The 14,193-nt window shown below is 45.4% G+C and overlaps 1 protein-coding gene across 4 annotated transcripts in view; it reads left to right on the top strand.

Moving 5' to 3' along the window:
• Window positions 1–14,193, top strand: part of LOC135388563 (iron-sulfur clusters transporter ABCB7, mitochondrial-like) — a 281,999-nt gene that overhangs the window by 81,654 nt on the left and 186,152 nt on the right. For all 4 annotated transcript variants that reach the window (XM_064618184.1, XM_064618182.1, XM_064618183.1 and 1 more), the window contains one exon: window positions 3,391–3,472. In XM_064618184.1, coding sequence (XP_064474254.1) covers window positions 3,391–3,472 — 82 coding nt within the window. The remainder of the gene's footprint in view (window positions 1–3,390; window positions 3,473–14,193) is intronic.

Here is a 14,193-nt window from a genome sequence, read left to right on the forward strand (position 1 = left end):
CAAAGAGGGAGTACTATCGTAATGCAATACGCGTCAAAACACCAGCAAAGCTTACCGTATTCGCAGCTTCTATAAGGGAAGGAGTGTACGGCATCCACGAGATAGCGCTTGTCGTCGTAGGGGACCAAGCTATTCTTGTGCATCGAAATGGTGTACATTGTTTGCTTTATACTCTGGATGGTGCACTGCTTCTGAGAGACTGTCTTTTCTTTGAACAGAGAATCTCGGTACACTTCGTGCAATAAATGTTTCCTCACCACGTCTTTCTTAACTCCTTTCGCTCTCGCGATCGGTTTGTGTGTCCCAGCCAAGAGAATGCTGTACATTTTGGCTCGGATGGCTACAACTTCCTGAATAACTCCGCCTCCCGTATCATCTTTGAAGTACCCCATCTAATTCGCGTGCTCGTCGTTGAAAAGTAGGTGGCCCGCTGGATAGGAGGACAGATCTAAGTCGTCTTCAATTTTCATCAGCTGCTCTTCCGGGCTTTCACACGTGAGAGAAAAAATTATGCTGTCCGTATCGCTATAGATCAATTGCACTGGACACGTCAAGCGAGAAAAGAGCGACTCGTCGATGAAGCTGTGCATTCGGACTCTGGATATTTCTAGAATGGCAAAGCCCGCGTAAAGGGGGTGCGTGCATTTGATGCGACGCTGTTTCATCTCGTACAAGATGCACTTGCCACTCAGAGTGAGAAAACGCTGACAGTCGACGGAGCTAGTTTTTCTTAGTGCGGTTTCTTTGTTGTAGGCTAGGGCATACTTTTTCATGAGTCTCACATTTTGTATCGTCTTACCGAACGTACTATTCGACATGGTTTTGTAGAGAAGTTGCTCGAATTTCGTGGATGCGGCATTCCTCAACGCGACGTTCCTGAGTACGAGTCTCAGACTCAATCTCAATAGCCTTGGCTGTGCATTGAGCACGCGCTCGCTACTCATGTGAAAAGCGCTGACAGAGCTATTGAAAATGACTCGTACTCAACCTTTATGCAAATGGGTCCGGGTCTAATACGACTGACGCATGCGATGTCGATTATGCCTGCGTCAGTCAAGAGCTCAGTCACCACGCCGTCGTCTCTGCCAGCATGGTGCCAGCTAGGGAAACAATACAATGACAGTGAACAGGTTGTCGAACAATATTGGCAGTTGCAAAGTCACAAAAGTGAGTGACAGCATGCGAACGCACCTCGTCCACCCTTCACGGCCTCAAGAAGAAGAGGGAGAAAGAGAGGAGAGGGACAGAGGGAGGATGCAAGCGTTTGCGTAAGCTCCTTGATGTTATAAAGAGGTGAAGGCGTCCTTGAACAGCACAAAATGCGGAATGAGGACATGACGTGCTAGCGCTTTTGGTCCGAATTATGTGGTGTATACGCTTGTCTATGCGAATTACTGAGAGTTTCTCCTCATTGAAATACATGGGGCTTGAATGGGACCTGGACGAGAGTTCGAATTATCCGGAGGTTCGAAAGCGATTTCGAATTAACGAGATTATACTTTATGAACAAATACGAGGGTGTTCTACCAACATAGAAAACCGGGAAGTGTCAGGGAATTTTGATGCGACGGGAAAAGTCAGGGGATTGTCAGGGTATTTGCCAAAGAGCAGCTGAAGTCAGGGAAAAGCGCAGACGAGTGCTGTGGCGATGTGCAGCGAATAGCAAGTGCGGATGAATAGTTAAGTGACCACGCTGCAGCAACGTTGCCGCGATTATAGCATTTCACTAATATGACAAGCTCTGAGGCAGAACAGTGGGGTAGTCGCATTAATACTCAATAGATGACCTGTTTTAGGAGGGATGTGTATCAAAGCATAGCAGCTGCATCAAGTTTCATTCTGTTTTGTTCAGGGAATTTGGTAGAAATAGTCAGTGAAAACTTGGAAAATTCAGGGAATTTGAAGGCTGCAATTTGGTAGGCACCATGAAATACGAGGGGTGTTCAAGTCAGTCCGGGACTTTTTATTTTTCGCAAAAGTAAAATGAACTTACAAGCAAGAAATTAGTTTTATTTTTCAACGTAATCTCCAGCCGCACTAATGCACTTGTCCCAGCGTTTCACTAGGGCTTGGATGCAGCAGCGTAGAAATCCTTAAAGGCACGTAGCAGCCATGATCGGACCGCATTCTTGGCCTCGCTGTCGCAGCTGAAGTGGCGGCCCCCAGGGAACGCCTTCAGTGGCCTGAAGAGATGGAAATCACTGAGGGCGAGGTCTGGACTGTAAGGGGGATGTGGCAGCAACTCCCAGACAAGTTCCTGTAAGGTGCGTGTCGTGAGATGCGCGGTATGCGGGCGTGCATTGTCCTGTAGTAGGAGGACTCCTTTGGTGATGAGGCCCGGCCGCTTTTGCTTCAGCGCCTTACGTACATCCCTGAGAACCTGACAGTAATATGCACTATTGATGGTAACACTGGGCAGAAAATCAACATGAACAACGCCAGCCTCGTCCCAAAATACCTTGGCCATGACCTTACCCGCCGACGGGGTGCTTCGGAACTTCTTGGGAGCTGGCGAGCCGGATGCTTCCACTGTTTTGATGCGTGTTTAGACTCATGAGTGAAATGGTGCACCCACGTTTCATCGCACGTGATGATCCGATCAACGAACAGCTGTCCTTCAGTGTCGAAACGGTACCTTAGCTCTTGGGAGATTTCCAATCTTCTCTGCCGGTCAAACACGGAGAGCTGCCCCGGGACCCAACGGGCACTAACTTTCTGAAACTGGAGGTGTTCGTGAATGATAGTGTTCAACGTTCCCACAGAAAGGTCCGTCTTTCGAGACATGTTCTCCGTCGGTCCTTGAGGACCAGGCGCTCCACAAGTTGGATGTTCTCAGGAACTCTGACACGGGGCCCTGAGCCGCCCCGGCCCGGACCGTCCTGCACTGACGTACGGCCGTCTCGGAACCGTTTGCACCACTCAAACGCTTTGCTGCGGCGATGTGTATCGTGGCCATACTGAGCCTGAAGTCTTCTGTGAATATCAGATGACCTTACGCCTTCATTCACGAGAAACTTCATGACAATTCGCTGTTCGATGTGCGCGCTCACCTCGTTGTCGGCCATCTTGTCCAGCAAGTGTCTTCTGTTTTGCATAAACTTTGGACCACCACGTGGTTAACACGTAGGCCTGTCGCGTGTGAAAATGACGTAAAAGACGTAGCGCGAGCCATTTGTGCACTCAGGAGACAGAAAGTCCCGGTTTGACTTGAACACCCCTCGTACATAACTAAAAGTGCCCCAAGTTCACTAAGATGCTGGGATCATTAATGAAAATAGTTTAGTAAAAAGAAAGGCAAGTGACAGCTGAAAACTGGAAAGCCATCCACCATATTGCACTAGCTGCTTAAATCTTGTGGTGTATTTTTACAAAAATTATTTCATTTTGCAGGGGCATCAATTTTATCCTTTCTGCATTAGTCTTCAACATCGTACCAACAGCATTTGAAGTTGCCCTTGTGAGCACTGTCCTGGTGAGTACTATTTCAAAGCGACAGCAATTTATCAGTGGAATATACCTCAAAATGTCCCTTACGGGATTTACATGATGGAAGATGGGCGACACCACAACATTTAATAGCATACTTAAGGTTCAGGTTTTTCTGCTGCGGCAAATCTCAAATTCTGCAGCAGGGCATCAGAAAATCTGCAGTTTTCCGCGGCAAGTGCTTGCTCTGACGAAGATATACGAATGCAAAAGCTTTATTCACTTGCATAACATAGAAGTAAGATGCCTGCAGATCCAAAGTACAGTTGTAGCTAAGCATCGCATGGTACTTCGTGCGGTTTTAACACTAGCATAATATAGTTAACAGTGTAACGGCAGAAAACCAATCGGGCGCTTTCGTAGAATTCCTCAGTACTATACTAACTTCTGCAACCTCTGAGATGTGTCCAATACGGTGGCGTCTATCATATTGTGGCGGACTCTTCTCTAACATACCCTACTGAAAAATCCTATATTCAATAACATGTATAGGACCTATACATATGATGTTATTGGATATAGGCCCTATAAGTGATTTAGGTATTACAGGAGCTATAGCTTTTATAGGGGGTAATATAGGTATTATAGGAGATGTAGAACCCGTATCTCCTATGTTACCTGTACAGTGCGTGTATAGGGAACACAGGATGGAATTTGACTGTGATGATTCTTGCATGCACATGCAATGTACAAAACTAATACAATAAAGTACGTTCTACTTCCCTGCAGATTATTTATTAAAATCATTAACCAATTTTTTTACATTCAATTCTTGCACTGCCGTGGAGCAGATGCATGGGTTGCATGCGTGAAGCGTATGCCCCATCTGTTTCGCAGTAAACACAAGTCAGTGAAGAGCTCTGCAACGCACATTAGCATAACTTACTTGATGCCTTTCAACATTCCGCGACGTATCTGTTCATTTTCACACGTCGTGTGTGTGCGGGCTCAGCTGCGTTGTTCACCAAAATTAATCTGTCAAAAGCGTCTGAAATTCACAGAATCGGCATTAGCAACAGGGCCACTGGAGGATCACATGTGACATCTTCACCCTGATAGGTGTTGGAGGTTAACCAATATGGTAACGAGCACACCGAGCTAACAGACAGAGGATAGATAATACGAATCAAAATGGTAATAATCACACTGAGGGCATAAAGTAACAGTACCCCACATGCTAGGAAGGACACTGAACAAAAGGGGCACGAAACATGGCACTACAGGCACACAACTATCCTTTAATTCACGAAATCGAATGGCTTCTGGACGTATCTTACAACATACACACACAAAAGCATGTCCAGGCATCACTGGGGGGGGGGGGGAGGTAACGTTGGGCAGGCATCGCCAGTAGGGCACCAAAACACATTCACAGCAGTCAGGGGCACCAGAGCCCAGAACCACGGCGAGACAACGGGAGCAAGAGCAAGCGCGTTTGAACTCCACGAAGTTTGCAAGCGAACTGGTGCCGACACGAAGAAATGCTCCGGGGGGCGCCACCTGTTCAGGCGCTCTGCGTACTATGGCAAGAGAACGGAAAGTCGCGCGAATACGGAACCAACGCTGTCGGAAAGAGGAAAGTCACAAAAAGTCAGTTTATGGCTATAAAGAAGGAAATAGTCAAAACAGGCAATAAATCATGGAGTTACACCCATACCATCGCATAGTAGTGCGTAGAGTAGGCACAGTCATAAAAAGTCGATTTATATCCGTAAACAAGAAAATAGTCATATTTATTTATTATGCCTTAAAGGCCCATACGTGCATTACATCAGGGGGGGGGGGTGAAATGATAGCACCACAGCATAGCAACAGTAGGGAAACACCAATAGTCAATAACACACACAAAGTATCAAAGGCACACAATGTTAATGAAATACACGGGAATGTGACATACATATGACAGAGGTATGTCTTATCAGTAGGTCGCACAGTTATTTTGTAAACTCAATGGAGTTAGTGATCCTAACAAGAGATGAGGGTAAAGTATTCCATTCCGAAATCACTAATGTGATGAACGACTTCAGAAAACTCAACGTACGAGGTCTAGGGCAACAACAACAACAACAATAAATGAAGTGATGAGTGAGGTCTAGGGCAGATGATATAACAAAGGTGTTGAATTTGATGAGGAGTAGACAAATCAATGTCGATGAATGGAACTTGTGAGTAATATAATCTGTGGAATAAAGACAGCCGTGCTATTTTTCTGCAAACCACAAGAACAGGGAGGCCACCATCCGGTTTTAAAGCTGAGTCATTCCACGCCAAAGGTCCTGCTCGACACCCCGCACTGCTGGACCAAAAAATTATCGTGGATACCATATGGCATTAATAGACATTTCCCAAACTTTTACTGGGAAATATTGAGCCCCTGTCATTTTACACGGGGTCAAAGTTTTCGGTAAGCACCGAAACCATAGTATGCTTGAAATAATCGGGCAGGTGCATCGCTCACCAGCTCCGGTGGCGCTGCGGTAACGCGTGCGCTTGGAGACTGGAAGGTCCGCTGTTCGAATCCGCGGGCCGGCTGTGCCGTCTGGGGTTTTTCCTGGGTTTCCCTCAGATGTGTAATAGGCGTATGCCGGCACAGTTCCCCTGAAGTCGGCCCATGGACGCAGCTATCCTCCCCCCGAGCGGATTCCGCTCGGTCTTCCACTTCACCCTTTCCTCTCCTCCTCTCCACCACCCTTCCCTTCCCGAGAAACATGCCGCCTAATCAGGCAGGCAGACCTCTCGGGTTCCTCCCAACGACACTCCTCCTCCTCCTCCTCCTCCCGGTGCATCGCTCGAGTTACACTCATAATTATGGTGCTGAAATAGATGACTGGGTTCGGAAAACGCGCTGAAGGAGGAATTTTTGGGAAATTTCAGCTTTTAGTGCCCTAAAACGGCCCGGCTATCGGCGCTTTTTCTTGCGACTTTGCGTTTTTTAAATATATTTTTCATAACAGCTATAATTCTTGAAAACCTTGTGGCTGTTCAGGAGGACCCATTCTACAAGCCTGCTGGTTTTCAAAGCCGTCAATGCAGTAGTTTTTGCCATAGTACACCTTAAACGTGGCGATTTTTGCAAAGTTTGACGTGTTTATGGCCAGTTTTGAAAAGGAAGCGGTCGTCATAGAACAGTCATTTGGTATACATTAGGTAAAGGAAACCCTCGGCCAAAACATATAAAACAACTCAAGAGGTACTTTTTGATAAGCGTGAGAAAATATTTTTTTCGCTTAACATACTACGCGGAGGCGCACGCAATCTCCGTAGGAGGGAGGGCGTTGGTTTTAATCGCGGGCCAGGCGCGCTACAACGCGACAGCTCAGATACGCCGCTGCTTGTCGCACGATGCCAAAAAATGATAATTTGGACTTGAGGGTACCGGTCTAGTGCATGCACAAGCTACTGGCAATGTCGCAACAGGTAAGGAAACTGCCTCCTCCAGTACAGCAACGCGAGTGGATACTTTGCATTACAAACCCGACCGAAGCGTATAGCTGCGTGAAAGCCTTTTTGCTTACACCTTTATCTAATCATTTTCATACGAGTTGTACAAAAGCAAAACGTCTGCAACGCAAATAAATGGCAGTGCTCAGCACACTAGCACGGTGAAGGCGCTCAAAATTATGTCCAGTAGTTGATGCAGTAGATGGCGGATCCGCGTTTCCGGCATATTCTTTGAACACCCGGAATACCCGATGTTGTTGGAAATGGATGTTGTCTTCACGGTGATTTCAGTGCGGCTAACGGGTTCGAAGCGGTGATACCTCCCTCTTTCAGGCACGGCCCTTGAGCTGTCGTAGCGATTCTTCACGCTTGAGCGCCCCTTGCTGCCGCACTACCTGTTCCTCCAGCACCCAGATCGATGTAATGGCGTAGAGATTTGCATCTGCGTGAGATCCACGGGTCTCAGTATGTGACCTTCTAAGGGCCTCTGAATGCTGGCTTGAGCAGCAAGCCTCTTCAGTGTCCAGCTCCATTGCACAGCCCTTTCCCATGTGAGGTCGCATAGAAGTGCCATGATGCACTTACGGTGAAATACGAGTAGTGGTGACAGAGGTTGATGAAACTTTTTATTCTTTTTTCTTTTTTTATTGCGAACCTGCGCCGTCCGTGAAGTAGCGAAGTTTATTTACATTGGGGTAGTCTGCTCTTATTCTGCGTGTGATATCTGTCTGAAAGGTATAGACCACGGCATTATCGCGCCGTAAGCAATCTGATATCACAACGAATGTACGGTGACGCAAGTTCATATCACCAGGGAAAAGGTTGTAAAATACCATCGAATGATTGGCGGCCTGTCCTTGAGTCCTTGTCAGTTTTCTGCAAAATCTATTAGGATGACACCTTCTTCAGTAGGGAGCGAATTTTTTAGATTCCGAAGGAACTCTGATTGTTGCTTTGCCGCGCACTGGTGGTATTTCAGTGATTCCAATTTATGCGTCAAGTGATCGACCAAGCCGTCCCAGAGGGTCTTTTCTGTCCGCCACAGAGCAGTGAAACGTAGGACACGTATGCTCACGTGTCGTTGGGATTTGCATTCCAGAGGGACTTGTATATCCCCTAGAGCCGCTATCTCGAAATCTTATTATACCTTTGCGTTTTACAAGCGCAATAAACTGTCGGCATATGCAAAGCTGACCAACGTGTAGAGCCTGTGGCGTGCTGCTCCCCGCACCACAAGCTACTGTCTCCAAAAGCAGGCAACTGTCAATGGGGGACCAGGAAAACAACCCATTTCCACTGATAAATTTTCAACTTTGTAGACTACGTATATGATGCACGCAACTATGGGACGTCATATTGGGTTCCTTGCGCGTACTGGGATACTGAGCAGGGCCATTTACTGCAGACGGGTTGCAGACGTTTTGCTTTTGTACAGGTCCCGACAAAAGTTTACGGAACACGCGAGTCGTGTATTTTCTCCTCGGTACGACACCCTAGCGGCAAGCGGAAGCTGGCGAAATCAGGCCAGTTCACTGCCTCAGAGGGGTGGACGACTGCGTTCTTAGCCATACACAGCGGTAGTTTCGGTATGACTACTGTTGTATGTGCCCGCAAAGTGAGTTGGATTTTACTGTTTTGCTCGCCAACAACACGTGATTCAACGATGGTTGAGGCAGGGAGCTCGCCGCTATCATCGTGATAACAAGGATGAATCATAGCGGCAACACTTTACGGTGTATTGCTTTTATTGGAAAGCCATGATATGTAGACAAGAGAAAGAAAGGTATCTGGTAAACAGTTGCTTTATTATGGACGACGCTCGACGAGCTGATAAACAACTGACGCTGACATTGATAATTGATTGATTGATAAACAACTGACGTGAGTCAGGAGTTATTGACGAGCACAACAGTTAAATCCAACTCACTTCGCGGGCACATACAACAGTAATCATACCGAAACTACCGCTGTAGTGTCGCTAAGAGCGCAGTCGTCCACCCCTCTGAGGCAGTGAACTGGCCTGATTTCGCCAGCTTCCGCTTGCCGCTAGGGTGTCGTACGGAGGAGAAAATACACCGCTCGCGTGTTCCGTAAACTTTTGTCGGGACCTGTACAACTAGTATGAAAATGATAAGATAAAGGTGTAAGCAAAAATGCTTTCACGCGGCTATGCACGGTTCGGTCGGGTTTGTAATGCAAAGTATCCATCTCGCGTTGCTATACTGGTGGAGGCAGTTTCCTTACTTGTTGCGACATTGGAAGTAGCTTGTGCATGCACTAGATCGGTGCCCACAAGTCCAACTTATCGTTTTTGGCATCGTGCAACAAACAGCGGAGTATCTGAGATGTCGCGTTGTAGCGCGCCTGGCCCGCGATGCTCACCAACGCTCTCCCTCCACTGGTGAGTGCGTGCGCCTCCGTGTAGTATGTTCAGTGAAAAAAATATTTTCTCGTGCTTATCAAAAAGTACCTCTTCAGTTTTTTTTATATGTTTTGGCCGAGGGTTTCCTTTACCTAATGTATACCAAATGACTGTTATATGGCGGCCGCTTCCTTTTCAAAAACGGCCATAAACACGTCAAACTTTGCGAAAATCGCCAGGTTTAAGGTGTACTATGGCAAAAAACTACTGCATTGACGGCTTTGAAAACCAGTAGGCTTGTAGAATGGGTCCTCCTGAAAGGCCACAAGGTTTTCAAGAATTCCAGCTGTTATGAAAAGAATTTTAAAAAACGTAAAGTCGCAAGAAAAAGCGCCGATAACCCGGGCGTTTTAGGGCACTAAAAGCTGAAATTTCCCAAAAATTCCTCCTTGAGTGCATTTTCCGAACCCAGTCGTCTGTTTCAGCACCATAATTATGCGTGTAACGCGAGCGATGCACCCGCCCGATTATTTCAAACATACTATGGTTTTGGTGCTTACCGAAAACTTTGACCCGTGTAAAATGACAGGGGCTCAATATTTCCCAGTAACACTTTGGGAAATGTCAATTAATGCCATAGGGTATCCACGATAATTTTTTGGTCCAGAAGTGCGGGGGGTCGAGCAGGACCTTTGGATCACTTGACGTGGAATGACCCAGCTGTAATGCTAGTAAATCAAGGGTAATCAGAGATTATGAACCTTACAGCCCTATTCTGAACTGCTTCAAGATCATTAGTGTATGTTACATACTTGCTACGGGCTCCATACAGTGGTGGCGTATATAAGTTTACTGCGAACAAATGTTTCGTAAGCTACCTATTTAACTTTGGGTGTACACCTCTTCAAATTACGCTTCAGAAAACCTTTATTGGCGATTTATTGGCGCCAGACACTGTGTTATGAATGTGAGTTTCCCAATTCAAATCATGTGAAAGGTAAACCCCGAGATATTTATACTGAGAGCCGGAACTGGGGAGCAGTGTCGCCAATCTTGTATGAATAAGGATAAGGTGTGCGTCTCCGATGAAAGTGGACGTACTTGCATTTCGATATTTTCAGTGTCATCATCCACGTTTGACACTAGGCTTGCAGTATGTCAAGGTCAGATAGTAAGGTTGCGATATCAGCATGAGTGTTTACAGTTCGATATATGATACAGTCGTCTGCGTACAACCGTACAGAGGATAACGTATCAATATGTAAACCATTCACATACAGGGTGTCCCAGAAAACGTGTCATTGAATTAAAATAAAAAAAACTACGCCTCCTAGAACCATGCAGTCAAGAGCATTTGTTCTTATTAGGTTTTTGCAACCTCCTAATGTGAATGTCATGTACTCCAAGTTTAATTATGTAAATATTTGCGAACTGAACTCGGAAATTTGCCAAGTAAAGGTCACTTTTTTACCCCACCAATTTGAAGAGCGTGCCGAATTCACTCAAATTCATGATAATTCACAGTGATATTCACGAGCTATCCCATCGGAAAAAATAGCCGAATATCATGCTTTTCGGAGCACCGGACCTTAGCGCGCGATGACTTTTTGGGCGCAATCGCTCTGAGTGCGACGAAAGGAGGTTCCGAAGCCAGCCCACAGAGTGATAGTAGAAAAAGTAACAGTTCCTAAAATTGGGAGAGGGAAAGCATTATCCCAGCGAAAGTCGGACGTGATAAACCGTGCCTCTTTTATCTTTTTCTGCGATATCGGGGAGGGCTGGGTTTCCAACCTCCTTTCGTCGGACTGACAAAGATTGCGCTGAAAAATTCATCGTGCGCTATTCTGTGCGACCTCCGTAGACCATGATGTTCGGCTATTTTTTCCGATGGGATAGCTCCTCAATATCCCTGTCCATTATCATGAATTTGACTAAATTAGACACGCTCTTCACATTGGTGGGGTAAACAAGTGACCTTTACTAGGCAAATTTCCGACTTAAGCTCGCAATAATTTACATAATTAAACTTACTTTACACGACATTCACATGAGGAGGTGGCAAAAACCCAGTAGGAACAAATGCCATTGACCGCATGACTGTAGGTGGTGTAGTTTTTTTATTATAATTCAATGACACGTTTTCTGGGACACCCTGTATATTACAAACAAAAGAGGTCCAAGCACACTGCCTTGAGCACGGTGTAAGGTATATATAGGTAAGGCGAGGAAGCTCCCGGCACCCGGCCGGCCTCCTAATGTTCGCCTCAGGGCTGGGCATTATTACAAATACATTGTATTATAATACCGTTACTGTAATACTTTAGAGTATTTGTATTACGCATTATAATATTCATCTGATAAGTGTATTTGTATTACGTATTATAATACAAAAAATTCGAGTATTACTTGCATTGTATTACTGCAAAACTCGTAATACTTATGACATGTCCTGCCTGAGGTGATGGGTCTTACACGTGTATGCTTTCGGTACCATTCCAGTCCTACGAACACGACCTAGTTCTGCCAACAGAGGATCACACTTCAACGTGTAACAAAGGGACGATTACACTAGCTGGCTGACTCAAATTTCTGATAAACTTCTCCACTCTCAACGCCGTTTGGTCGAAAGCCGTTTGATCGAACGCAGGACATTTGGTCGAAAACCATTTAGTCGAACGCCGTTTGATCGAAACGGCAGCGGTCGTTTGATCGATTTTTTTAATTGGTTCACTTGGAGTGTAGAAAATGACAAAAACAAAGACAAGGAAAAAAAGCTGCAGTTCTAAATACAGTTATCCTAAGGAGCATTTAACTTTGTGTAATCTGCCTCCCCGGAAACACATTCCTCACGCTAACCCACTTTTTCGTGTCCAAAAAGCAGTACAAGGGCCAGGGTTGTTCACCCTTAACCCGTTGGACAACCGAATAGGTTTTTCCGCTCTGACACATATAGTGACTAAACATGCTGTACTTGTTAATCCCCCAACCTTTTGTCAAATAATAATTGATGTCAAGTATTAAACATTTTGGCAAATGAATTAAAAAATAAGTAAATGACATTTTTGATTATTTATTCCCGTCGAATGTGAACAAATTTTAACAGTGTATTATTGTTTGTAATCAACTGACCACTGTATAGGAGAAAGAGCAGTTTCAGTTTATTTACTTTTCGCCTATGTGCAAGTGAACGTAAATTTAGTTCTTGCAACAGACATGTAACCGAAGAAGTCCTTCGAAACTTGGACAAGATAAGCAGGGCAGCAGATCTTTGTACGTTCTCTATTTCTTCGGATAGCGTGCATGTGTAGTGATTCGAGGCTGGAGATGCTTACTCTAAGGTCGAACTAACTTTTACATGCTGTTAATTTAATATCTCTCGTTGTACCATGGCGAAATTTCGTTCTTAGCACCCACAGACTTCGAGTGGCTTTGCACATATGACTATTCCGTTTCAGACCGTTCCCTTTAAATATGTCGCCAGCAAAAAGAAGGGTGCCCAGAACAAGGCTAGACTATCGGCTGCTCTCAACCTGGGGCAGCTTTCTTCAATATGTGTCCTACTGATTCGTAAATGACAAACGTCTGCAACTAACCAGTGGTCTCCCCTCTTCGGCTGCAAAAGAAAAAAAAAAGAAGAAATAAAAAAAGCAGAGGACACTGATTGCCTGCTCCGTATGCCCGAGTCAAGAGTTACAGAAAAAGTGGTGCCGACAACACAGTGCATGCAGCTTTGAATTCCCTTCGAACAGACGTCTTTCGAACAAACGGCGTCGATCAACCGGCTTTCGATCAAACGGCTTTCGACCAAGCGGCGTTCGATCAAACGCCTTCGATCAAACGGCGTTCGACCAAACGGCGTTCGACCAAATGGGCGGATACCAGAAAAAAGGGGATGCCCTGAGAGCTGTGCACTGTGCCGTGCGAAGTTGGAAGTCCTCAAGTACCTCGATGACAAGCGCGTAGACTTGTCCATGTTGGACGACTACCCATCAGTTAAGAGTGTTTTCTTAAAGTTCAACACTAATTTATGTTCGTCCGCGCCGGTTGAACGATTGTTTTCGTTTGCGAACCTGCTACTCAGACCAAACAGACGATCGTTAGAAGATGGCGTATTTGAAAAGATGTTTCTCCTTAAGTGCAATCAACTGAAATAAGCATGCGTTGACCGGACCGGTGGCTTCAGAAATATGTCTGGGATTCCTTTTCTAATAACTGTCTGCCACGGCACAAAAGTATTACTAGTATTACTTGAGTAATACAGGGAAGTAATAGTATTATGTATTATAATACTTGAAAATAAAATGTAGTATGTATTAGTATTATAATACCATTTTTTAGCAAGTATTATGTATTTGTATTATAATACAAATTTTGAGTATTCTTGCCCAGCCCCGGTTCGACTCCGCCTCTGCCTTTCCGCAGCTCTCACTAGATGGCGCGAAGAACGGTGGGCTGATATGGGCTGAGAGGCGTGGGATGGGAAGAGCGCGTTGAAGTAAATGCGAACACGAAAGCCGGCATTTTAAAAGGGTATCACGCAAAGATAGAGGCTGACACTGGCTGGAACTTATGATGAAACTGCAAACATTTATAGTTACTTTCTGCGTGTGTATCCGCGCCAGCTAAAGTAATCATGACAGAGATCCAATGCTGTGGATGGCATTTATTCCAGCCATCCTGTCATGTTTTGTTCTTTATTGTTTTGTCGAGAGCAACTTTGTTGGTGCACGCGTATCCATTTTCCAACTATTTTCGAATCCACAGCACTTCAAACGAAATATTCGAAGTACAGGTTTATTTATTCTCTCCGCTGCATGGAAGAACACTCAAGGGAAAATGTCTACGTTGTGCAAAAGTGTGAACTTTTCTTCTTTTCACGGGTCTCTTTTCTGTCCATTGCATTC

This window comes from Ornithodoros turicata, chromosome 3 (genome assembly GCF_037126465.1).
Source record: "Ornithodoros turicata isolate Travis chromosome 3, ASM3712646v1, whole genome shotgun sequence".
Classification (NCBI taxonomy): domain Eukaryota; kingdom Metazoa; phylum Arthropoda; class Arachnida; order Ixodida; family Argasidae; genus Ornithodoros; species Ornithodoros turicata.